This window comes from Ranitomeya imitator, chromosome 6, assembly GCF_032444005.1.
Source record: "Ranitomeya imitator isolate aRanImi1 chromosome 6, aRanImi1.pri, whole genome shotgun sequence".
Classification (NCBI taxonomy): domain Eukaryota; kingdom Metazoa; phylum Chordata; class Amphibia; order Anura; family Dendrobatidae; genus Ranitomeya; species Ranitomeya imitator.
In genome coordinates, this window is record NC_091287.1 from 29,259,092 (window position 1) to 29,286,695 (window position 27,604).

General features: G+C 43.9%; 2 protein-coding genes across 2 annotated transcripts in view; both read left to right on the forward strand.

Moving 5' to 3' along the window:
- The window catches only part of LOC138641748 (serum paraoxonase/arylesterase 2-like), a 112,076-nt gene that overhangs the window by 74,036 nt on the left and 10,436 nt on the right, over positions 1–27,604 (forward strand). The window lies entirely within an intron of this gene.
- LOC138641749 (serum paraoxonase/arylesterase 2-like) lies at positions 149–26,977 on the forward strand. Its single transcript, XM_069729378.1, has 9 exons — positions 149–326; positions 2,630–2,700; positions 10,323–10,378; positions 12,327–12,495; positions 17,883–18,009; positions 18,896–19,096; positions 20,417–20,498; positions 23,996–24,124; positions 25,940–26,977. The coding sequence occupies exons 1-9, from the start codon at positions 253–255 to the stop codon at positions 26,099–26,101; spliced, it is 1,071 nt and encodes a 356-aa protein (XP_069585479.1). The 5' UTR covers positions 149–252; the 3' UTR covers positions 26,102–26,977.

A 27,604-nucleotide genomic window follows, 5' to 3' on the forward strand; every position in this document is an offset into this window, starting at 1 on the left:
TGCAATAAGTATAATTATCAATAGCAACTACTAATATGTCACCAATGAAACTACAACCTGCAACAATAAATCAATAAAAATATAACTTGGCAGGGTCTGAAAAGTGCTGATGTGACAGGTTTACAAATAAAAGGCAGGTAATACAAGTTCTAGCACTCAGTGGTTGTGCGGCTGCGATCAGATATCATCCCCCGGATCTCTGGCTCTTACATCATAAAATTCAGCTAAGAAACCAAGGACAGCAGTGCAGACATGGGGAAACTCTTAAAAATCACCCTTGTTGGGGCAGTCCTCGCTCTCCTGGGGGAAAGGATCCTGAATTTTTGGTAAGTGACTTGTCTTCCTTTTCTTCACTACTTTTAGCTCTTCTAACTTCCTGGCATTTTTGTTGCAGACCTCGACTTGCCGACAATATCTTGGATTAGCGTTCAGTTAATTGTTAATCAGTATTGTTGTAATTGCATCTTCTTCACAATGTCTGATCTGTGCACGACACTCGTCAAGAAATTCTGGGTCTTGTATGTTTGCTCAGATGTGTTCCTACAGAATTGAATGAAGGGAGACGAGCAAGCGCAGCCATTGATAATGTCGGACTCCAGGTCTGGACTGGCCCACGGGGTGACAGGTGAATCCCCCGGTGGGCCCCTATGCAGTCACTTACCCCCAACATGAGCAGCAGTTTGCCCAATATATTTGATTCTCTGTGTACAGAAAAAAGGAGCGTCTCCTCATTCACCCAACAATCTCCCTAGGATTCTAATATACACTCCCTGACAGAAGTTATGTCGCTTATCCATGTTATGTAAATAAAAGCTTATAACTTGACGTTAAATTCATCCATTGGTTGTATAAATTATTCTTTTGAAAGCTGAAACCCTCCGAAATGTGGTTTAGGTTAAGTCAATTTATTTTCTTAACCTAAACCACATTTCGGAGGGTTTCAGCTTTCAAAAGAATAATTTATACAACCAATGGATGAATTTAACGTCAGGTTATAAGCTTTTATTTACATAACATGGATAAGCGACATAACTTCTGTCAGGGAGTGTATAGAAGCAGAAGGAAATTTGCGAGTGATGGCAGTGTAATATTTGCATGTAGCTTAATAATGGGCCCCGTAGAGTTAATGTCACTAGTGTGCCCTTGCCTCCCCAGTCCTACACTGTGGGGACCTTGCTTCCAGACATAAGCCCTAGAGGTGGGACTTTTTTTTTTTTACCTATCTTGTGAATATGCTTTAAGATGTGAAAACACTTTTTGTTGTCTTTATATACTGTATATAATGTGTATATTGCCCAACAGCTTTTTCTTAGGGGAAATAGTAATTCCTATGATGTTCCAGTACATTTTTATTTATTTTGCAACCAAGTCTGTTCTAAAACTTTTAAAACACGACAATATTGAGTTGGCTTTCAATACAGCAGACTGACATTGTGCACTATTATTTTAGTTTATTATCAAATCTTTCTCCGTTTTGTACTCTTTCATTAGAGATTCATTCAAAGTATAAAATGGCATGTGTGTATAGAGTAGATTTTCCCCAAAATGTACAATCTTCCATATACAACTATGACAAAAGCCTAAGCAAACCTTTAGCCCTCCAAAATTTCTCATCATGGTGTTTAGTTTACTTCCAGCTTCCTGGACAATTCTTCTTATTCCGTCTTTGGAACTTATTTCTATGAATATTACCGCTCTGCTACTTGTCAGTCTGTATTTGTGCCCTCATTTCATTTTAACTTACTTTTTGGCAATGAGCCGCCCAAGTTCAGGACCCCTCACAGGTCATCATCATACAATATTGGAATATGACAATACGTTGTGAAATCTGTACAAATGTCTGCACAAAGCATTATCCAAGGCCATGCGGATCTGGGGTAAAGGTCTCTACTATTAGGTAAGCAAAAATCAGTGGAGAATGGCAATTAATGCAGCGCTGCTTACAATTAAAGGGCAAACACGCAGGACGTCCTAAAATGTGATTTCACCTGTATTTGATAAAGTAGTATCTCCTTCTTCTGAGGCCATTTCCTTTCTTCTGCAAGATAATATTTACGTAGCTTTCCATGAAGCTGACTGGCATTGAGTGCTCACTAGTAGCAGTTTTTCATCCTTCCTTATTGTGTTTTGTATGCTTATAACGTTACACATACAACTATAGCGTAATAAACCGAACACAGCAGCAGCTCTTTACTATAAATCTATAATATGGAAGTAGCCCTTTTTTTTAGATTATACAAGACTTAAAGTGGTATTCACATCTTTTAAAGTGATGACACATAGCTAGCATGGCATATTCAACCATATCAATCCTGGAAATCAACAGGCGGTAGCTTAATTTAGACCTACTCCCTTTTCTAAGCTTCCTCTGCTAGTGATGAGTGAGCGTGCTCGGATCAGGCGTTATCTGAGCATGCTCGGGTGCTAACAGAGTGAGTTCGGCCACGCGAAAAATGTGTTTGAGTCTCCGCGGCTTCAGGTTTCGTGGCTGTTCAAAAGCGACAACACATGCAGGGATTTCCATTTTTCCCATGGCAATCAAAACACACTCTATTATTTATGAATATATTGTTTTTTTTTCTATATCCCATATGAGATTTTATGACTTATTATTATTTTTTTTTTGTAGCCATAGAACCAAAATCTTCAATGAAGTGGAGCCGGTAGACCTCCCAAACTGTCAACTCCTGAAAGGGATAGGTGGGTTTTTACATTGCATGTTATCTGCATGACATCTTGTAATGAAACCTAAAACATATAAATCTTACAAATAAAGGATCTGGACCTTATAAATCCATCTCCGAAATCAGTGGCTCTTGTGGTTCCAGCACGGGGTGTCCCATGATCCATGGATGTCACAGTATGGAACCTCAGCACAATGTTCAGAAACCATGATGCATTTAGGCTACGTTCACATTGGCGTTCCGCCAATGTGCGTCGCTGTTGCGCCGGCGACGCAGCGGCGACGCAGCGGCGACGCGCCCCTATGTTTAACATAGGGGACGCGTGCGTCGTTTTGGTGGCGTTTTTCGCCACGTGCGTCGTTTCCGACGCTAGCGTCGGACGCAAGAAAACGCTACATGTAGCATTTTCTGTGCGTCCGATTTTCGTCGGAAAACGACGCACGCGTTTTAGCGTGCGTCACGCGTTGCGTCGCCGACGCACGGCGGCGCAACGCTAATGTGAACGTAGCCTAAAAGAGGTCTGGATACACATGATGAGAGCATTATACTGCCTCTGTACAAATCCCTAGTTAGACCGCACATGGAGTACTGTGTCCAGTTTTGGGCACCGGTGCTCAGGAAGGATATAATGGAACTAGAGAGAGTACAAAGGAGGGCAACAAAATTAATAAAGGGGATGGAAGATCTACAATACCCAGATAGATTAGCGAAATTAGGATTATTTACTCTAGAAAAAAGACGACTGAAGGGCGATCTAATAACTATGTATAAGTATATAAGGGGACAATACAAATATCTCGCTGAGGATCTGTTTATACCAAGGAAGGTGACGGGCACAAGGGGGCATTCTTTGTGTCTGGAGGAGAGAAGGTTTTTCCACCAACATAGAAGAGGATTCTTTACTGTTAGGGCAGTGAGAATCTGGAATTGCTTGCCTGAGGAGGTGGAGATGGCAAACTAAGTCGAGGGGTTCAAGAGAGGCCTGGATGTCTTCCTGGAGCAGAACAATATTGTATCATACAATTATTAGGTTCTGTAGAAGGACGTAGATCTGGGGATTTATTATGATGGAATATAGGCTGAACTGGATGGACAAATGTATTTTTTCGGCCTTACTAATTATGTTACTATGTTACTATGATTGTGGTTCAGGCTATGATAAGAACCTTATTCCTGATACCCGGCCCTTGGGTCTGGATTCAATACCATGGCCAACATTGAGTAACTGGACCATGGATAGATTTTCACTGACCCCTTTTTATGTGCCCTATTGGGGAAGGCGACCACCCATTATGACCTAGACTTAGGGTGAGCTGCTCAGCATTTTAAGGAGCCTCAGAGCCCCTTCATTGTTATGGCGGCCTATCAAATAAATATGGACCAATGGTGGACTGTTATGAAAGGCAATTCAGTACCACAATGGACATGCGGTCAGAGCACATACAGTGATCTGACAATAACCCAAAATCATAGAACGAGCTCTGAGACGTGGGAACTCTGCAGACCGCAATCCCTAATCCTCTCCAAACAACACTAGAGGCAGCCGTGGATTGCGCCTAACTCTGCCTATGCAACTCGGCACAGCCTGAGAAACTAACTATCCTGAAGATAGAAAATAAGCCTACCTTGCCTCAGAGAAATACCCCAAAGGAAAAGGCAGCCCCCCACACATAATGACTGTGAGTTAAGATGAAAAGACAAACGTAGAGATGAAATAGATTCAGCAAAGTGAGGCCCGACTTTCTTAACAGAGAGAGGATAGAAAAGGCAACTTTGCGGTCTACACAAAACCCTAAAGAAAACCACGCAAAGGGGGCAAAAAGACCCTCCGTACCGAACTAACGGCACGGAGGTACACCCTTTGCGTCCCAGAGCTTCCAGCAACAAATTAGACAAGCTGGACAGAATAAATAGCAAACAAATAGCAAAGTAGAACTTAGCTATGCAGAGCAGCAGGCCACAGGAATGATCCAGGGAAAAGCAAGTCCAACACTGGAACATTGACAGGAAGCCAGGATCAAAGCATTAGGTGGAGTTAAGTAGAGAAGCACCTAACGACCTCACCAGATCACCTGAGGGAGGAAACTCAGAAGCCGCAGTACCACTTCCCTCCACCAACAGAAGCTCACAGAGAGAATCAGCCGAAGTACCACTTGTGACCACAGGAGGGAGCTCTGCCACAGAATTCACAACAGTACCCCCCCTTGAGGAGGGGTCACCGAACCCTCACCAGAGCCCCCAGGCCGACCAGGATGAGCCACATGAAAGGCACGAACAAGATCGGGAGCATGGACATCAGAGCCAAAAACCCATGAATTATCTTCCTGAGCATAACCCTTCCATTTAACCAGATACTGGAGTTTCCGTCTAGAAACACGAGAATCCAAAATCTTCTCCACAATATACTCCAATTCCCCCTCCACCAAAACCGGGGCAGGAGGATCAACAGATGGAACCATAGGTGCCACATATCTCCGCAACAATGACCTATGGAATACGTTATGTATGGAAAAAGAATCTGGAAGGGTCAGACGAAAAGACACAGGATTAAGAACCTCAGAAATCCTATACGGACCAATGAAACGAGGTTTAAACTTAGGAGAGGAAACCTTCATAGGAATATGACGAGAAGATAACCAAACCAGATCCCCAATACGAAGTCGGGGACCCACACGGCGTCTGCGATTAGCGAAACGTTGAGCCTTCTCCTGGGACAAGGTCAAATTGTCCACTACATGAGTCCAAATCTGCTGCAACCTGTCCACCACAGTATCCACACCAGGACAGTCCGAAGACTCAACCTGTCCTGAAGAGAAACGAGGATGGAACCCAGAATTGCAGAAAAATGGCGAAACCAAGGTAGCCGAGCTGGCCCGATTATTAAGGGCGAACTCAGCCAAAGGCAAAAAGGACACCCAGTCATCCTGATCGGCAGAAACAAAGCATCTCAGATATGTTTCCAAGGTCTGATTGGTTCGTTCGGTCTGGCCATTAGTCTGAGGATGGAAAGCCGAGGAAAAAGACAAGTCAATGCCCATCCTACCACAAAAGGCTCGCCAAAACCCTGAAACAAACTGGGAACCTCTGTCAGAAACGATATTCTCTGGAATGCCATGCAAACGAACCACATGCTGGAAGAACAATGGCACCAAATCAGAGGAGGAAGGCAATTTAGACAAGGGTACCAGATGGACCATCTTAGAAAAGCTATCACAGACCACCCAAATGACTGACATCTTTTGAGAAACGGGAAGATCAGAAATAAAATCCATAGAGATATGTGTCCAAGGCCTCTTCGGGACCGGCAAGGGCAAAAGCAACCCACTGGCACGAGAACAGCAGGGCTTAGCCCGAGCACAAATCCCACAGGACTGCACAAAAGCACGCACATCCCGCGACAGAGACGGCCACCAAAAGGATCTAGCCACTAACTCTCTGGTACCAAAGATTCCAGGATGACCAGCCAACACCGAACAATGAAGCTCAGAGATAACTTTATTGGTCCACCTATCAGGGACAAACAGTCTCTTCGCTGGACAACGATCAGGTTTATTAGCCTGAAATTTTTGCAGCACCCGCCGCAAATCAGGGGAGATGTCAGACACAATTACTCCTTCCTTGAGGATACCCGCCGGCTCAGACAAACCCGGAGAGTCGGGCACAAAACTCCTAGACAGAGCATCCGCCTTCACATTTTTAGAGCCCGGAAGGTACGAAATCACAAAGTCAAAACGGGCAAAAAACAGCGACCAACGAGCCTGTCTAGGATTCAACCGCTTAGCAGACTCAAGATAAGTCAAGTTCTTATGATCAGTCAATACCACCACGCGATGCTTAGCTCCTTCAAGCCAATGACGCCACTCCTCGAATGCCCACTTCATGGCCAGCAACTCTCGGTTGCCCACATCATAATTTCGCTCAGCAGGCGAAAACTTCCTGGAAAAAAAAGCGCATGGTTTCATCACTGAGCAATCAGAACCTCTCTGCGACAAAACAGCCCCTGCTCCAATCTCAGAAGCATCAACCTCGACCTGGAACGGAAGAGAAACATCTGGTTGACACAACACAGGGGCAGAAGAAAAACGACGCTTCAACTCTTGAAAAGCTTCCACAGCAGCAGAAGACCAATTGACCAAATCAGCACCCTTCTTGGTCAAATCGGTCAATGGTTTGGCAATACTAGAAAAATTGCAGATGAAGCGACGATAAAAATTAGCAAAGCCCAGGAACTTTTGCAGACTTTTCAGAGATGTCGGCTGAGTCCAATCATGGATGGCTTGGACCTTAACAGGATCCATCTCGATAGTAGAAGGGGAAAAGATGAACCCCAAAAATGAAACCTTCTGCACACCAAAGAGACACTTTGATCCCTTCACAAACAAAGAATTAGCACGCAGGACCTGAAAAACCGTTCTGACCTGCTTCACATGAGACTCCCAATCATCCGAGAAGACCAAAATGTCATCCAAGTACACAATCAGGAATTTATCCAGGTACTCTCGGAAGATGTCATGCATAAAGGACTGAAACACTGATGGAGCATTGGCAAGTCCGAATGGCATCACTAGATACTCAAAATGACCCTCGGGCGTATTAAATGCAGTTTTCCATTCATCTCCTCGCCTGATTCGCACCAGATTATATGCACCACGAAGATCTATCTTGGTGAACCAACTAGCCCCCTTAATCCGAGCAAACAAATCAGATAACAATGGCAAGGGGTACTGAAATTTAACCGTGATCTTATTTAGAAGGCGGTAATCTATACAAGGTCTCAGCGAACCATCCTTCTTGGCTACAAAAAAGAACCCTGCTCCTAATGGTGACGATGACGGGCGAATATGCCCCTTCTCCAGGGATTCCTTCACATAACTGCGCATAGCGGCGTGCTCAGGCACGGATAAATTAAACAGTCGACCTTTTGGGAATTTACTACCAGTAATCAAATTGATAGCACAATCACAATCCCTATGCGGAGGTAGGGCATCGGACTTGGGCTCATCAAATACATCCCGGTAATCAGACAAGAACTCTGGAACCTCAGAAGGGGTGGATGACGAAATTGACAGAAATGGAACATCACCATGTACCCCCTGACAACCCCAGCTGGACACCGACATGGATTTCCAATCTAATACTGGATTGTGGGCTTGTAGCCATGGCAACCCCAACACGACCACATCATGCAGATTATGCAACACCAGAAAGCGAATAACCTCCTGATGTGCAGGAGCCATGCACATGGTCAGCTGGGTCCAGTATTGAGGCTTATTCTTGGCCAAAGGCGTGGCATCAATTCCTCTCAATGGAATAGGACACCGCAAGGGCTCCAAGAGAAACCCACAACGCTTAGCATACTCCAAGTCCATCAAATTCAGGGCAGCGCCTGAATCCACAAATGCCATGACAGAATACGATGACAAAGAACAGATCAAGGTAACGGACAGAAGAAATTTTGACTGTACCGTACCAATGGTGGCAGACCTAGCGAACCGCTTAGTGCGCTTAGGACAATCAGAGATAGCATGAGTGGAATCACCACAGTAGAAACACAGCCCATTCAGACGTCTGTGTTCTTGCCGTTCAACTCTGGTCAAAGTCCTATCGCACTGCATAGGCTCAGGTTTAAGCTTAGGTAATACCGCCAAATGGTGCACAGATTGACGCTCACGCAAGCGTCGACCGATCTGAATGGCCAAAGACATAGACTCATTCAAACCAGCAGGCATAGGAAATCCCACCATGACATCCTTAAGGGCTTCAGAGAGACCCTTTCTGAACATAGCTGCCAGCGCAGATTCATTCCATTGAGTGAGCACGGACCACTTTCTAAATTTCTGACAATATACCTCTATCTCATCTTGACCCTGACAAAGAGCCAGCAAATTTTTCTCTGCCTGATCCACTGAATTAGGTTCATCGTACAGCAATCCGAGCGCCAGGAAAAACGCATCGATATTACTCAATGCAGGATCTCCTGACGCAAGAGAAAATGCCCAGTCCTGAGGGTCGCCGCGCAAAAAAGAAATAACAATCAAAACCTGTTGAACTGGATCACCAGAGGAGCGAGGTTTCAAGGCCAGAAATAATTTACAATTATTTTTGAAACTCAGAAACTTAGTTCTATCTCCAAAAAACAAATCAGGAATAGGAATTCTTGGTTCTAACATAGATTTCTGATCAATAGTGTCTTGAATCTTTTGTACTCTTGCCGAGAGCTGATCCACAAATGAAGACAGACTTCTAATGTCCATCGCTACACCTGTGTACTGAACCACCCAAATGTCTAGGGGAAAAAAAGGCAAAACACAGTGCAAAGAAAAAAAAATGGTCTCAGAACTTCTCCTTTCCCTCTATTGAGAATCATTAGTACTTTTGGCTTCCTGTACTGTTATGAAAGGCAATTCAGTACCGCAATGGACATAGCGGTCAGAGCACATACAGTGATCTGACAATAACCCAAAATCATAGAACGAGCTCTGAGACGTGGGAACTCTGCAGACCACAATCCCTAATCCTCTCCAAACAACACTAGAGGCAGCCGTGGATTGCGCCTAACTCTGCCTATGCAACTCGGCGCAGCCTGAGAAACTAACTAGCCTGAAGATAGAAAATAAGCCTACCTTGCCTCAGAGAAATACCCCAAAGGAAAAGGCAGCCCCCCACACATAATGACTGTGAGTTAAGATGAAAAGACAAACGTAGAGATGAAATAGATTCAGCAAAGTGAGGCCCGACTTTCTTAACAGAGCGAGGATAGAAAAGGCAACTTTGCGGTCTACACAAAACCCTAAAGAAAACCACGCAAAGGGGGCAAAAAGACCCTCCGTACCGAACTAACGGCACGGAGGTACACCCTTTGCGTCCCAGAGCTTCCAGCAACAAATTAGACAAGCTGGACAGAAAAAATAGCAAACAAATAGCAAAGTAGAACTTAGCTATGCAGAGCAGCAGGCCACAGGAATGATCCAGGGAAAAGCAAGTCCAACACTGGAACATTGACAGGAAGCCAGGATCAAAGCATTAGGTGGAGTTAAGTAGAGAAGCACCTAACGACCTCACCAGATCACCTGAGGGAGGAAACTCAGAAGCCGCAGTACCACTTCCCTCCACCAACAGAAGCTCACAGAGAGAATCAGCCGAAGTACCACTTGTGACCACAGGAGGGAGCTCTGCCACAGAATTCACAACAGTGGACTTAACAACAAAAAGAAACATATACTCATCCATATGACCACTTAGATGACCGCTGCAGTCAGTCTGTCTGATGGAACATGACCAATGCAGCCAATCAGTACCTGTTGATTGGCTGTAGTGGTCATCTGATGTCCGCTACCGGTAGAGAAAGCCTTGAGACCAGCCAAGGACATGGGCAGCGGTGTAGGGTCTTGGTGGGGTACGGGAGATGAGTGTTTTCTTTATTTTAGAACCATGGTTTAAACTTATAAAAAGAATTAGACAACACTTTAATGACGTGTAAGCTAAGCAAATCCATCAGGAGTAATCGGTACACGTCTATATAACCCAACTCGGGCATTACATATTGCTTAGAGATTTTTAAATCTGAAGCTTGTAGAATTGTGAATGCTGCTCTGTAATAAAGAATCTCTCATAACCTCATGTTGTTTTCCTTTGCAGAGGTCGGTTCTGAAGATATTGAAATCCTTCCTAATGGTTTGGCCTTTATAAGTACTGTGAGTATTCGCTATTTCTTGAAATATGTCACAGAGATTGATGTAGAAAAATGACATCGGCAAGTAGAAAAGTGGTGCCGGTGAGAAGGGCAATGAGATCAGAAAATAGAGTGATGACATTAAAGAATAGAAAATAGCCTCTGCAAGAAGAGGAATTATATCAGAAAGTAGAGCGTTGACATCAGCGAGTAGAAAATGGTGTAGGAAAATAGGAGAATGACATCGGCAATAAAGGGATGACATCAGCAAGTATAAAATGATGTAGGAAAATAGAGGAATGATGTCAGCAAGTAAAGTGATGACATCAGGAAGTGGAAAATGATGTAGGAAAATAGGAGAATAACATAAGCAAGTAAAGGGATGACACCAGCAAGTAGAAAATGACATAGGAAAATAGAGGAATGACAGGAAAGTAGAGTATTGACATCAGAAAGTAAAGGGATGACATCAGGAAGTGGAAAATGATGTAGGAAAATAGAAGAATGGCATCAGCAAGTAAAGAGATGACATCAGCAAGTAGAAAATGACAGGAAAATAAAAGAATGATATCAGCAAGTAAAAAATGATCTGGGAAAATAGAGGAATGACATCAGCAAGTAAAGGGATGACATCAGCAAGTAAAGGGATGACATCAGTAAGGTAAAAAAAAAGATGCCAGCAAGTAGAGCAATGTGATTAGCAATTAGAGGTACTGTATAATGTCAGTAAGTAGAGGGATGAAACCAGCAAGTAGAAAATTACATCAGCAAGTAGAAAAACTATATCAATAGGAAGAAAATGTACATCAGCTTGTAGCAATCTATTTCTAACCTATAAAACAATATTTTTCATATAGGGAGTGAAATATTGGGAGGTGCATGAGTACGTATGGAAAAGTAATATCCTGTGTACGGGATTGGCGACCACTGAATAAGTTCTATATCTCTCATAGATTATGTCATTTTCTTATATTTTCAAACAACACCCCCCTCCCCCGCTCCGGGTGCGCAGTCAGTGACAGGTGCAGAAGTATTTTTAGGGTTTCGTGGACTTTAGTATATATTCCGGAAGACTCGTACTGATAAGACTTACAGACTGTAGAGACCTTTTACATCCATCTTATCTATGACTGTGACCTTTCATCCTTTTTACTGAAAGAAAATCATGCCCCATCATCGTTATAAAGGTTTTACTTCTGGATGAATGAAACGTTCTACAACTTTCCAATAGACTTTATACTCCAGCTCCTCGTCATTTTCAAGGTCTTTGTAATAATAATAATCCTAATTATAATAATAATTTTAATTCCGCAGCATTTTATAACTCGGAGGGAACTTGTACAAGCAAAATAAGACGTTACAAAGTAACACACAGTTCTACACATCCATACGTAGCATTCTTGTTCCCATGAAGAGGTCGTCCTTCAGCCCATGCAGTAGTCCAGTGCAGACAATGCTCTGTGAGCTAAACACATCACAAACCTCTCTGCTCATTTGCTACAATGTATCAGTCTGGATTCCACAGAGCATTATCAGCACTGATACAATTGTATCCACAGAGAGCAGGATTAAAGGGTTTGGCCACTACTTTTTTATTGATGGACTATCCATATAATAGGCCATTAATATATGATCGGTGGGGGTGAGACACCCTATTATAGGGGGGTAGATCTGCCATCCCGGGCCGCAGACACTATGGAAATGATGGAGCTGCTGTGTTCCGGCAGCATAGGAAAACTTCCACCATTAACAGCTGATCAGCGGGGGTGTAGGGTGTCCTACCGACCAAAATTGATATATTGATGGCCTGTGGTTAGGGTTGGCCATCAATAAAAAAAAAAGTAGTGACCAAACCCTTTAAGTTCAAATAAGGATAATAAAGTTCAAAATAGGACAACCCCTTTAAAGTCACCATATTCGAAGTGGGAGATGGCTGCTATATAAAAAAAAAATTGCTGCACATTTTTTAGGGTCTGAAGTTTCCTTTCCTGACGAGCTTTGCTCCCGATGAACCTGGACAAATCCTCCTCTTAGACCTGAAGGATGGCGGCCTCAGTCCAACACCTCTGCGCATCAGTGAAGGCTTCGACACAGATTCCTTTAACCCTCATGGGATGGGCCTGTACATTGATGAAAAGGGTAAGATGTCCAGGACTGATTCCTTCCTGACAGAATCCTCATGGGCGGGAATTTATCAGCACTACTGGATAATAACCAATCAGATTGCAGCTCTCATATTTAAAGGGACTCGTGCTACACATTTAATTTGCACAAGTTTTGCATAAACCTCTTTAGATATCACCTACTTAGGTGGGAGTCATCAACAATCTATAATATAACGCTGGGAGCAGGGCCGGCTCCAGGTTTTCGAGGGCCCCGGGCGAAAGAGTCTCAGTGGGCCCCCCCCCTTTAACACATACCCCGATTTATGATGCACAGATACGGCAGAGAAATGTATAGTACAATGCCAGATTTCACTTCTTACATGAGTGACAGCTATTGTAAATTCTGCAGTGTATATATACAGGAGGAAAGGTGCTGTGCAGTGTATGTATACAGGAGGAAAGGTGCTGTGCAGTGTATATATACAGGAGAGGTGCTTTTCTGTTTTGAGTTTTTCTATGAAACAAAGACTTTTCTACATAAACAACGTTGTTTGGTTTTGCGGCCCCAACAGATCTGTGCTACAAAGTAACAGGCGGCTCGGGCATTAATGAGGGACCTGATGCTGAATCCTTTCCACAAACCCTAATGACCCAATTAGTGCCCTGTCATTAGAAGCTCATTAAACGCCTCCGTCCCGAGCAGTCATGTACAGTATGGGGGGATCCTGCAGCCCACCCCCTGACTGCTCCATACCATACACTGCCCTCTGTCGCTCTCACTATTATCCTGTGCATTTCTCTGTCATCGTTACCCCATGTTACACTTGTCACCCCCCACTACAGAGTAGCAGGGCAGCCAATGTCACCCCCTCCCGGACCCTAATGGCAGCAGGAAATGTCTGCTCCTCTATTGGGTTGGAACCTGATTTAATCAAGGAATAATGTGGATTTGTTGCCGGTGGCTGCAGGGGAAGGGTTAAGTGATGCCATGTCCTTGGTGGGAGCAGTGGCAGCTGCTGGGACCTGGACAGACACAACCAATGTTGCTGTGACTGCACAGTGTGATGTGGAGGAGAGAAGCTGAGACTCTGGAGCAGAAATCACCCACATGCCAGCACTGGGCAGAATCCCTCCAGTCACCAGCCTGGGGCCACGGGGCCCCAACATACAGCCCACAGCTCAGTATTATCCATGGCAGCAGCTCCCCTTCCTCCTGGCATCTGGTTAACCCCATTTATGCAGGTCGGATTGTTATCTTTAAGGTTCAGCAATAACCTTCATACAGATGGGAAGGGGTTAAGCTTCTTCCTACCCCACTGGTGCAGGTTTGGTGTAGCATGCATGTATTCTGGGTGAGCTGGGCGGCTACAGGCTGCACCCCACCAGCTGCTCCTCCAGACATCACCCACATTTTTAGGCAGCGGAGACAGCAGCAGACTGAGCCACAACTGCAACCACTGCTGGATACCTTTGCAGTCACTCAGGCACTAGTAGGACAGAGCTCCTAGGAATCTGCCTGATAAACTTCAGCACTGTCTGCAGCCACCCAGGGGGGAGAGCAGAGAACATGCTCTCTCCGCCCACAATGTCACACTGGCTGCCTTCTGTTAACCCCTATGTGTGCCTGCCTGGCTGCACTGACTGAGTGAGAAGATGCTTGTGTCAGAGCTGGCACATAGGGGTTAAGAGAACGCAGCCAGCAGTGACTTTGTGGGCGGAGAGAGCACTTATCTCCTGCTCTGCTCTCCCAGCTGTATCTATGACAGCATGAGTGGGCCCCCCCCTCTCCCCAGGGCCCCGGCATTTGCCCGCTGTGCCGGGTGCTGATGCCGGCCCTGGCTGGGATCGTCACTCTGTCCAAAGCCTTTATAGACTGCGCAAGCGCAAGCGCCGGCGCAGTCTGGACCCCACAAAGTGACGCTCCCAGGAGATCGCGGTATGCGTAAACACTGAACGCACACCGCGATCTCCACCGGAGAGGCAGGGACCGTGGACGCGCCAGGAGGGTGAGTATTATATTCACCTGTCCCCCGTTCCAGCGCTGTGTCCGCTCCGTGTCCCGGTCCTCTGCTGTGACGTTCACAGTTCAGAGGGCGCGATGACGCGCTTAATGCGTGCCGGCGCCGCCCTCTGACTGAACAGTCACAGCCAGAGGGGCCGGAACACGGAGCGGACACAGCGCTGGAACGGGGGACAGGTGAATATAGCAAGTGCTGGGGGGCCTGAGCTAGCGGCGATACCGGCACCTGACCCCCACTGCGCGCTCGTGTCCCCGCCTGCCCAGCCCCCCAGCACTTGGCGCCCAGCGACAATAGATGAGTATGGTTTTTTTTTTTTTTATAAATTGCTGCAGCATACGGGGTCATACACACTGGAGCATCTTATGGGGCCATAAACCATAATGGAGCAGTGTATGGGGGCATACACTATGGAGCATCTTATGGGGGCTATAAACCATAATGGAGCAGTGTACGGGGGCATACACTATGGAGCATCTTATGGGGGCCATAAACCATAATGGAGCAGTGTACGGGGCATACACTATGGAGCATCTTATGGGGGCCATAAACCATAATGGAGCAGTGTACAGGGGCATACACTATGGAGCATCTTATGGGGGCCATAAACCATAATGGAGCAGTGTACGGGGGCATACACTATGGAGCATCTTATGGGGGCCATAAACCTTTATGGAGCACTGTACGGGGCATACACTATGGAGCATCTTATGGGGGCCATCAACCATAATGGAGCAGTGTACGGGGGCATATACTATGGAGCATCTTATGGGGGCCATAAACCTTTATGGAGCAGTGTAAGGGGCATATGGATGGGAGCAGCACATGACAGAACGGGGGCGCAGGATGGGAGCAGCCCATGACAGAATAGTGCAGCACATGACAGAACGGGGGCGCAGGATGGTGCAACACATGACAGGATGGGGGCGCAGGATGGGTGCAGCACATACCAGGATGGGGACGCAGGATGGGTGCAGCACATGGCAGGATGGGGACGCAGGATGGGAGCAGCACATACCAGGATGGAGACCATATACCAATATAAATGCTCGCCACCCGGGCGTAGAACGGGTTCAATAGCTAGTATAATATATGGGGACAGCCCCATGCATCCACAACTTTCCCAAAGACCCCATGCTTATCATTGGGATGTCTAAAACCAACCCCATCCGTACACACCCAGGAAACCTCCTAAAAGAATCCACTCACTTATGGGCAGGATTTATTTAAATCCTACCTCTTTTTTTTCTTGGAACAGCCCCAAATTTGCCAGGACTGTATCTGGAAAATTGGGACTGTTGGCGACTATAGTTACTTGGGTTGAAAAAAAAGACTCCGGTCCACAAGTGATTTATAGAGGTGTAATAATATATTTGAGGAGAGGTGATAATATAATTCTAGAGAGGTAATATTATGTTAGGATCACAGGATTTTATATTTTTTATACACCCTAAAATCTTGTTTGCTTTTGTGGCTGCTGCCTGACATTGAGTGCTGCTGCTCAGCTTACTTGTAACCAGAATTACCAATCCTTGTCCTGCTCTGTGGTCACTAATATAACACCCAGAATGAAATCTTAGTAATTACCTAAACTAATTAAAAGGGTTGTCTTGTTAAAAACAAAAAAATGAAATTGTATATGCTTAAATGAAGCATGAAGGGGGCTGGCTCCTTGGCTTAATTTAGTCCAACTAATCTCTCATCAATTGGAAAAAGCCGAGAACAGCTACAAAAATCATCTCTTGCTCTGGAGGACCCATGAATAGCTGAATCATTTCAATGACCGCCTTGTAATACCTCATTTCTCCTGTGGAGGTGCTGCAGGGAAACTGAACACTCCTTGCTTATGATATTTGGATTTTGGATATTCTGTGATCAGAAAAGATTGACCAAACCACACAACCCCTTTAATTCTCTCTGTCACAGCCACTGACCAGCAAAGATTTAATCTACAGTAGCACAGATTGTCCAGATTAAAGACGATGATCCTGTCATGTACAGTATATTTAATGTATATGTAATAAATAAAAAATGTGGATAATTCTGGAGCAATTTTAAGTTGTTCCTCTGTTATTCCTCTTGGAATTAATGAATAAATTAACAATTGGCCGTCTCCTTATCAATTGGGTCTGCACCGTCATCACCGGAGCATGCAGACAGCGCCAATCATCAGATCAGTCACACATTTCCAGGAGGAATAACAGAGGATCGTCATATTTCAGAATTGTTACAAAATAGGTTTGTTTTTTTTTTGTTTTTTTAATGGGAAATGTATAGTAGACATGTCAGGGGTGTTTAGAGGTTTTATGTTCAAAGTTCCAAATATAATCACGCACCTGGGAAGTAGGAGAGAAGACGTATTCTGCAGACTGGAGCTCGGTGTAAACACTTTTTCAAGGTCACCTAAGAATATCTTGGGCCTAAACACAAGGCTCACGATTATTATACCACAGGACACATATCAATGTCACTGATCTGCAGGCGGCCAATTGATGCTGGACACCAGCCAACGTGAAGTTCAACCGAGGGGAAATGGCCTCATGTAATAAAACCAGTGCAGATAAAACACAAATAGGCCTCAAGGGCGTGTGCACTTTTACAACTGTTCCTCCTATGCTTCTAAACAAAAATTGAATCGACTTTGCAAATCGTCTTTAATAAAAGTAATCAATTGTTTTGTGTATGCAGCTCCTATGCGGACCAATGTATCTGCATGGATACAACAATCAACATTGCGTGGAAAAAAAGAAATGAGGCCCCGATGCATGTACTGGATCAGACTACACAGCGTTTGTAGTCTGTCGCCATGGAGACACATTGGTCTACATAGGAGCTGTAGACTCAAAACGGAAGGAGATCTTTCATAAAAACTGTTTGCAAAATCTGATATCTTAGTGCCTCCTCCTGATTTCCATCAGGTTTTGTAATGTAATCTTTTTTTTTTTTTGGCGTTAAATCATGGTGATTTGGGATGAAAAAAATCTGAAAGTTAACACATAAAGTAATAAGGCGGTACATTTAACACATTGCACAGTCAATCACTTAATAGGACCTCCCAAAGCAAGGATAGAAATAAATAAAATGCTAGTTGTACTGAATATTTTCTCTATAAAAGTATCATATACAGTATATCAATCTTCTTCGCCCGCAGATCAGACTGCACACATAATATGAACTGTTCCCTATAAATAATAATATTCTGCCTACCTGCAGCCACCACTAGAGGGAGCTCACAACAAAGGGATCTGAATAATGAGTTCACATCCCCCTGGTGGCCACATAGAGAATTGCAACCCTACAATTTGGACATCCCACAAAGCTATAGAGATACATCACCAGTATGAATTATTGTGCGCAGTCCACGGTGTTCAATCATGATTTCTCTCTGTCTTCCTTCTTCCAGATGGCACAGTTTATCTCTTCGTGGTGAATCATCCTCATTCAAACTCCCTTGTTGAGATATTTAGATTCTTAAAGGAAGAAAATTCTCTTATCCATCTGAAAACAGTGAGACATAAACTTCTTCACAGGTACAGAACCAGCTGAAAAGACCGTTCAGTTCCGAAAAAATGTATATAATCGTTGCTGAGATCCGAGAGAAAAATCCAGATTTTGAAAAGTGGCATATGAAGCGCCAACATTTTTGTGTCCTGCCCCTTTATTCCATTCACACCCCGAACCTTCAACATTGGATCACAAGCAGTGCGTGAGATCTCCTTACACACACCCAAAATGTATACAGACCCCAAACCAGACCCCTAAAATCAAAACAGACCCCAAACCATATGTCTAACAGACTCCAAATCAGACCCTTAAATTAACACAAAACAAATAAACACCCGTTAAATGAATACAGACCCCAAACCTTACCCCTAAAATCAAAACAGACCCCAAACCTTACCCCTAAAATCAAAACAGACCCCAAACCAGACCCCTAAAATCAAAACAGACCCCAAACCTTACCCCTAAAATCAAAACAGACCCCAAACCTTACCCCTAAAATCAAAACAGACCCCAATCCACATGCCTAACAAACACAGACCCCAAATCAGACCCCTTAAATTAACACAAAACTCCTGAACAAATAAAGACCCGTTAAATGAATCCAGACCCCTAAATAAATGCAGACCAGAAATCAATTCCTGGTATTTTATGGAAAAGTGAGCTGACTTGACAACTGCACTTCAATAATATGGCTGTTAAAGGAGATATCCAGGATTAACACCATTTTTTTTTTCTTTTCCTAGACAGCGCCACTTCTGTACACAGGCCGTGTCTGGTATTGCGGCTCTTCTTTCAAGTCAGTGGAACACAACAAGCAATACCAGACATGGCCTTTCAATGAGAGTGGTGCTGTTTCTGGAAAAGCATCCTGGCCATCCCCTGTAACGGTTTTCTACTTTTTTCTTTCTTTAGTGTTAATGATGTTGTTGCCGTTGGGCCCGAGAGCTTCTACGCCACCACTGATTACTACTTTAACAGCATCCCCTTGAAAACTGTGGAAATGGCGGTCGGATTGCGATGGACGGGCGTCGTGTATTACAGCCCCGGAGACGTCAGGAAAGTGGTCACAGGATTCTATAGCGGCAATGGAATCGCCATGTCTAATGACAAAAAGTAAGTGGACACATCGGCTACGAGGATGATACTCGCCACATTCCCAGGTTGGAATACGCCGCAGTCTAGCTTCCTATCCCACTGACCTACATTGAGATTCAATAAAATTACAAGTTTCCCACCAATAGGGGGCAGTGCTCTGCTACCCCCTATATTCTTCACTGTTAGGCCGGCGTCACACTTGGCGTAAGACAATATGGTCCGTATATTACGGCCATAATACACTGAAAAGTCCCCAAAATAGTGGTCCGTAGCTCCTCCGTAGGCAGGGTGTTTCAGCGTATTTTGCGCATGGCATCCGTATGTAATCCGTATGGCATCCGTACTGCGAGATTTTCTCGCAGGCTTGCAAAACCGACATACGGATATACAAGGGATCCATGTGCTCCCAAAAATATAAAAACATATACTGTCTATATATATATATATATATATATATATATATATATATGTCAGTAGACACATATATGTATATATATTATTACTTTATACAGTGCTAGATAGCTTTAAAGCCCTTTTCTGGGGTGGCTGGGGGCAGATGTTTTTAGCCGGGGGGGGGGGGCCAATAACCGTGGACCCTCTCCAGGCTATTAATATCTGCCCTCAGTCACTGGCTTTACCACTCTGGCATACAAAATTGTGCGGGAGCCCACGCCAATTTTTTCTGCGATTTAACCCTTTAATTTAATAGCTAGAACGGCCAAATTTTGCACATACACACTACTAACATTAGTAGTGTGGAATATGCAAAAAAAAGGTGATATGAGATGGTTTACTGTATGTAAACCAGGTCTCATATCATGTCGGGTTTAGGAAGGAGATAGAAAAGCCGGCAATTGAATTACCGGCTTTAATCCTATCTCGCGCTTTATGAAATTATATATATATATATATATATGTGTGTGTCTCAACGACATATATATATACATATATATACCTTTTCTATGTGTACACATTTATTCTACCTATTCTATTGTAAGCTGTCAGTGTGATTTTACTGTACACCGCACTGAATTGCCGGCGTTTCTCGCAAGTCACACTGCTGGTCCGTGTGAAATCAGTATTTTTCTGGCTTCCATAGACTTTCATTGGCGATTTTTTTGCGCAATAGGGTGACAAACGCAGCATGCTGCGATTTTCTACGGCCGTAGAAAGCCGTATAATACTGATCAGTAAAATACGGCAGATAGGAGCAGGGGCATAGAGAATAATTGGGACGTTTGTTAGGCGTGTTTTACGGACATATTTTATGCGCTCTTACGTCCGTAAAACTCGCTAGTGTGACGCCGGCCTTACTGTGACCTTTGTGTCTTGTTCTAGATTTATCTATGCTGCCGATGTCACAGCTCACACCATCAATGTCTACAAGAAAAATGAAGATTGGTCCCTCACCCCAGTAAAGGTAAAACTATAGATCTGTCTGTCATATATAGAGATGTACTATCTATCTATCTATCTATCTATCTATCTATCTATCTATCTATCTATCTATCTATCTATTATCTATCTATTTATCTATCTATCTATCTATCTATCTATCTATCTATCTATCTATCCATTATCTATCTATTATCTCTCTATCTGTTATCTCTCTATTATCAATCTATTATCTATCTATCATCTATCTATTATATGTCTATCTATTATCAATCTATTTATTATCTATCTATCTATCTATCTATCTATCTATCTATCTATCTATCTATCTATCTATCTATCTATCTATCTATCATCTTTCTATTATCTATCCAATATGTATATATCATTATCTAGCTACTAGATGGTTGCCCGATTCTAACGCATCGGGTATTCTAGAATATGTATGCGTAGTGTATAGCACAGCCCACGCAGTACATTGCACAGCACACGTTGTATATTGCGCAGCCCACTTTGTATATTGCGCAGCCCATGTAGGATATTGCGCAGTCCACGTAGTATATAGCACAGCCCACGCAGTATATTGCCCAGCCTACTTTGTATATTGCGCAGCCCACGTATTATACTGCGCAGCCTATGTAGTATATTGCCCAGCCCATGTAGTATATTGCGCAGCCTACGTTGTATATTGTGCAGCCCATATAGTATATTGCGCAGCCCACGTATTATACTGCGCAGCCCACGTAGTATATTGCCCAGCCCATGTAGTATATTGCGCAGCCCACATTGCATATTGGCCAGCCACGTAGTATATTGCGCAGTCCACATAGTATATTGCCCAGCCTACGTTGTATATTGCGCAGCCCATATAGTATATTGCGCAGCCCACATATTATACTGCGCAGCCCACGTAGTATATTGCCCAGCCCATGTAGTATATTGCGCAGCCCACATTGCATATTGGCCAGCCACGTAGTATATTGCGCAGGCCACGTATATAGCAATGTGGGCATGATATCCCTGTTAAAAAAAAAAAATTAAAATAAAAAATAGTTATATACTCACCTTCCGTTGGCGCCTGGATCCAGGAAGCGGTTACCGACGCTTGGGATCCACCGAAGCTCCACCGAGCCGCTGGCGCCGGCCGCCATCTTCCTTTCCCAGGATGCATTGCGGAATTACCCTGAAGACTTAGCGGTCTCGCGAGACCGCTAAGTCTTCTGGGTAATTTCACAGTACATCGCCGGGAATGGAAGATGGTGGCCGGCGCCAGCGGCTCGGCGGACTACGGAGGGTGAGTATAGCAGGTTTTTTGTTTTTTTTAAATTATTTTTAACATTACATTTTTTTACTATTGATGCCGCATAGGCAGCATCAATAGTAAAAATTTGGGGACACACAAGGTTAATAGCAGCGGTTACAGAGTGCGTTACCCGCGGCATAACGCGGTCCGTTACCGCCGGCATTAACCCTGTGTGAGCGGTGACCGGACAGCGTATGCGGGCGCTGGGCAGTGAGTGCGGGGAGTAAGGAGCGGCCATTTTCTTCCGGACTGTGCGCGTCACTGATTGGTCGAGGCTGTTTTGACACGACCAATCAGCGACTTGTTTTTCCATGACTGACAGAGGCTGCGACCAATGAATATCCGTGACAGACAGAAGGACAGACAGACAGAAAGACGGAAGTGACCATTAGACAATTACAGTATATAGTAGATTATCTATCTATTATCTATCTATTGACAGCGCAGCGGCTTATTCTCCGCTCTGCTCTGTCTACAGGGTGTTACTGATGATGTCATGCTGATTGACAGCTGGTTCCCTGCTGCCTAACTGTGGGGAGCTGGCTGTCAGTCAACATGATGCATGCTGCAGTCCTGCCTTATCAACAGAGCAGCCCGGAAGAAGAAGAGCTGCTCAGTTGAAGTGGAGCAGCCAAATCGCTGGCAGGAGCATGCAATGGCCACTCTGTGCAGGCACTTGCCTGTTAGTGCTTACGCTCACAGTAAAAAAAAAAAAATAGTGCTGAACGACTGCTTTAATTTGGGTGAGGAACAGCCAAACTCTGCTACAAAGGTGAGGTTTTTGGAGGCTGTTTCATGTCACAGGTCATACACACTAGAAAAACTGAGCACAGCAACAAGACACAAGGTAGTTATACTGCATCAGCCAGGTCTCTCCAAGGCAAAGATTTCAAAGCAGACTGGGGTTTCAACATGTGCTGTTCAAGCTCTTTTGAAGAAGCACAAGAAATGACAAAGTTGAGGACTGTAGACAAAGTGGTTAGCCAAGGAAACTTAGTGCAGTAAATGAAAGACACATCATGATTACTTTCCTTTGAAATCGGAAGATGTCCAGCAGTGCCATCAACTCAGAACTTGTAGCAACCAGTGAGACCATCCATCAATTGTTCGGAGAAGTCTGGTCAGAAGTGGTCTGCATAGAAGAACTGCATTCAAAAGCAGACCTTCTACATGGAAACATGGCAATGTGACTAAACTGTACACAAAAACATAGGGATTGTGCAGATATACAGCAGCAAGTTCTGTGGACTCGTCATGAACTAAAATGTGAAATGTTTGGCTGAAATAAAAGGCAGTTTGGCACCATAATGAGGGTCTTCAGGATGTAGTAAATAGAGTTGGTGATTTTGTCCACATAAATGGTGTCTTCAATGCTGAGAAAGACAGCCATCTTGTAATACCATCAGGGAGGCATCGGATTGGCTCCAAATGTATTCTCCAGCAGGACAATGAACCCAAAGATAGCACCATTTTGCTGTTCCTCACCCAGATTACACCTCCCACACAGTTGTTTCAGTTAATAACTGTGTACCAACCTACACATGGAAATATTAATCATTATCATTTGCTTGGCAGAATTGGTTATTCATACTCCCGACTATAACCCTACAAAATCCCTGACCGAGCACAAGAACCTAGAAGAATCGGTGAAGGAGAAGGGCGGTCACCAAATATTGATGGGGCTTAGGCCTCATTCAGACATTAATTCTTTTCACGTGTGAGAAAAACTGACCGCGTTTCCTCAGTGATTTCAGTCGGAGTTTCATCGGAGTTTTATCAGCGTTTGGACCAAATTTATCTTTCTTTTCCGACAAAAAAAAAAAAGTTTTTGCATCTTCTCCTATCTCATACTCCTTTTTTTTTTTCACGGACCCATAACTCATGCATTTCTGATTTTGATCTGAAATTCGGATCAATATCGGACACATCGCCGCCATTTTGCGCGGTCCGCAACAAATCATGGATATGTGAAGAGCTTCAAGAACCATTGTAGGTGCATGAAAACCACAGATGGCGCTCGTACGCAAATAATGGACGTCTGAATGAGGTCTTAGATTTCACTTTTTTTCATCTCTTTGCATTTTGTTACTGATAAAAATAAACTATAATTTTATTTCCACAATTGTCTAATACTTTTGCGCTGTATTCTATGTCTGCTCATATCTATCCATCTTTCTTCACATTTTTTATGTATTTCTCTCTTTTTTTTTGCATACTAGGAGGTAGATCTGGATACCCTTTTGGAGAACCTGTCTGTGGATCCCGCCACTGGGGATATATGGACAGGAGCTCATCCAAACGCATTCAAGCTCTTCATGTACAACCCAGAAGATCTCCCCGGCTCGGAGGTGAGGGATGACAGACACGGGTCATTCACTGGTGGTCACCGGAGGGGAAGTCAGGCAGTTGCTAAGCAACATAGATGTCCACGGCCTATAAATATGACAAGGAAGGGGCAGCACAATCATTGCTGGCGAAAGATTTTTCAGGAGGCGGGAAACAAAGGCCCCACCTGTAGTTTAGATAATTACCCCACTGATAAATTGCATTACAGTAGCCCCCAAGATGATGGTCACACATATATTATAAGCACAGCATGGAGGCAGTACAAGTACCCCCTAAACACGGTCTTTGTTGCCCATAGCAACCACAGTTCAGCTTTCATTTTTCCAAAGCTTCAGAAATAAATGGCGCACAGTGATTGGTTGCTATGGACAACAAAGACAGACAGTTTTGATAAATCTTCCTCGGGGTCTTCCCTATGGGGTTCACGTACCACAGTGTGAGTGCAAAGTGATAGCAAACTGCCCCCATAACAGTAAATAGTACCTGAAAATATATATGTGCCCCTATAACAGTATATAGTACCCTCAAAATATATATGTGTGCCCCTATAACAGTATATAGTACCCTCAAAATATATATGTGCCCCTATAACAGTATATAGTACCCTCAAAATATATAGGTGCCTCTATAACAGTATATAGTACCCTCAAAATATATATGTGCCTCTAACAGTATATAGTACCCTCAAAATATATATGTGCCCCATAACAGTATATAGTACCCTCAAAATATATATGTGCCCCTATAGCAGTATATAGTACCCTAAAAATATATGTGTGCCCCTATAACAGTAATCCGTAAGCTCATAAAACAGTGCCACCCTAACAGTATAGTACCCTCGCAATATAAACGTGCCCCATAACCAGTATCCTCATAATTAAAAAATGCCCCATAACAGAAAACAATACCCTCATAATAAATATGTGCCCCCATAACTGTACACAGTACCCTTAAAATAATGATGTGCCTGTGTAAAAGTATATCGTACTCTCAAAATAAATGCCTCCATAAATCTACATAGTACCCTTAAAATATAAATAAACCCCATAACAATAACCTCCTAATAATAAAAGTGTCCCCATATCAGTACACAGTACCCTCATAATAAAAAAGTGACCCCATAGTAGAAAACAATAAAAGTATGCCCCCATAAAAGTATATAATAAAAATGTGCCCCGATAACAGTACTCAGTGCATTAATAACAGAAGCAGACACAATGCCCCATAGCACAACAGGTCGTGCCCCCAAACAGACTCTGACACGGTGACCCCATTAGAAGACATAGCACTGTATCCGAGTACAGAACCCCAAAACTGAATCTCACCCAGTGCCCTATTATAGAACCAAGCACAGCGCAACCCAAAAAGCCATACCCATAGTGCCCCAAAACCAGAACAAGGCACGGTGCCTTATAACAAAGCTAGCCATGCAGCCGCCTAAGAGAATGGGATATGATGCCCAATAACACTGCCAGCCACTATGCCCCCATTATAAAACCAACCACAGGGCCCCCTACAGTTAACCATGGAGCTCCCAACATGGAGTTATCCACAGAGCCCAATACCATAGCAGATCCAGCCATGATACCCCAATAATAGTGACAACCATTTAGCTCTGAGAATAGCCCTGCCGAGTGCTGCCCCCTAGTTGCGGTGCAGGAGCCATTCTACGCTCTACGGTCAGGATACGAGAATCTGGCCCATCAATAGATAACTACTTCCTCTTCGGGGGCCATCGCACACGTGACCTACATGTGGCCTCCATTCCTCTCCGGGTGTTTTCACTGATTTTTTCATTCTTTTGTTCTCCACATCAGGTCTTCCGTGTACAGAATATTCACTCAGATAATCCCGTCATCACCAAAGTGTATGCGAACAATGGCTCGGTGATCCAGGGGTCGTCCTGTGCGTCCGTATATGAAGGCAAGCTCCTGGTGGGCACAGTATTCCATCGAGCCCTGTTCTGCCAGCTGGAGTAACGTTCCTAAAATTGTGAAGGACGAAATGCCGCAACTACTGTGAATTTTTTTTTAACTAAATATAAACCGAAATAAAAACTCAATTTAACAAAAAAATATAATTTGAGTAAATTTGGGTAAAAAAAAATAATTTCGAAAAGGTTTCCAAGGGTAAAAAAAAGGGAACGCCTCTCATGGTTTAGATTCATGCCACCATACTTGGGCAAGTCCACATTAGTCGAAGAGAACGATGGCACCACCTGATTTGTGACTTTTGGGTTTATGTGGCATGGGGATATCTATGAATAACCATTCGCAGAGGTGGTCACCCATAGATTACTTAATCCTAGAGGTCTCATAGGGAACCACAAGGGGATCCACTAAGAATTGTCTGCTGGAAGGTTGAACGAATTGTAAAAATTGGCACAAGTGGGATTTGACATTTTTTTGCCTGATGCCATCACTATGGGGAACTCAATACATATGGATTTTATATCGCTGTTTGCTCAAAGGTGTTGTCCAGAACTTTATATTGATGGCCTATTCTTAGGTCATCAGTATCTGGTGCGACACCTGAAACCTCCGGCCAACGATCAGCTATTCTCGGTGCTGGTGGCAGCCAGAAGTGATCAACTGCAGAGCGGAACTACACCGCTCCGTCCGCCGTATAATGGTGGCTGCTGGGTACCCTGCTGTGACCACTCTATGGCTGACAGAGCTATGCAGATCCGCTCAGCTGAGCACTTCGCTGATCAGTTTTGGTGCCAATCTAGTTGATATTGTTGACCCTTATCTTCAGGATAGGCCATAAACATAAAATCCTGGACAACCCCTTTAATCTCCAGTAGCTAATTGTGCCTGCCATTCAAGTGACCTTTCAAAATAAACCATCATGACAAATAACACTATTCCTGACCATTATAAGACTTGTATCCTGCACTTTTTCACCAGTTTTCTCCTCTATAACCAATTTTCAGTTCTCTCTGAGCTAGTGGTTGAGGACTCACTTGCTGCTATGATGTCTCTCATACACAGCACACACAGACATAAGGGATTCCTGCTCTCCTGTCTCTATGTAAAACATGCTCAGAAGCAGCAAACAGGACATTATACAGCAGTACTGAGCATTGTAGCTGTGAATCCAACACTGGGGTTAGATAAACAGAAGAAAGCTGCAGCATGGCTTGAGTATGTCTGTGCCTCTGCTCACCTGCCTTAGCCTTTAATAGGCAGCTGTAATCTGACCACTCAATGAGCTGGCAGTCGCTCTTATTTTGATCAATACTATTATTATGCTTGACTTTTATGCACTTTATATTCTTAATATTTTATATTTCTATCATTTGCATTACATAGCATTATCTGCCTCGTCACTTATCTATCAGCACCTTGTAAGAGCAGGATTTATATTTATCTTTTCTGACTCCATCTTTGTTTCATCATACATACATCTCTTTCCTTGAATGATGGAGTCTATGATCAGATAAGGTGATCTTTGTCTAGAGAAAACATAGGAAAGTGGGA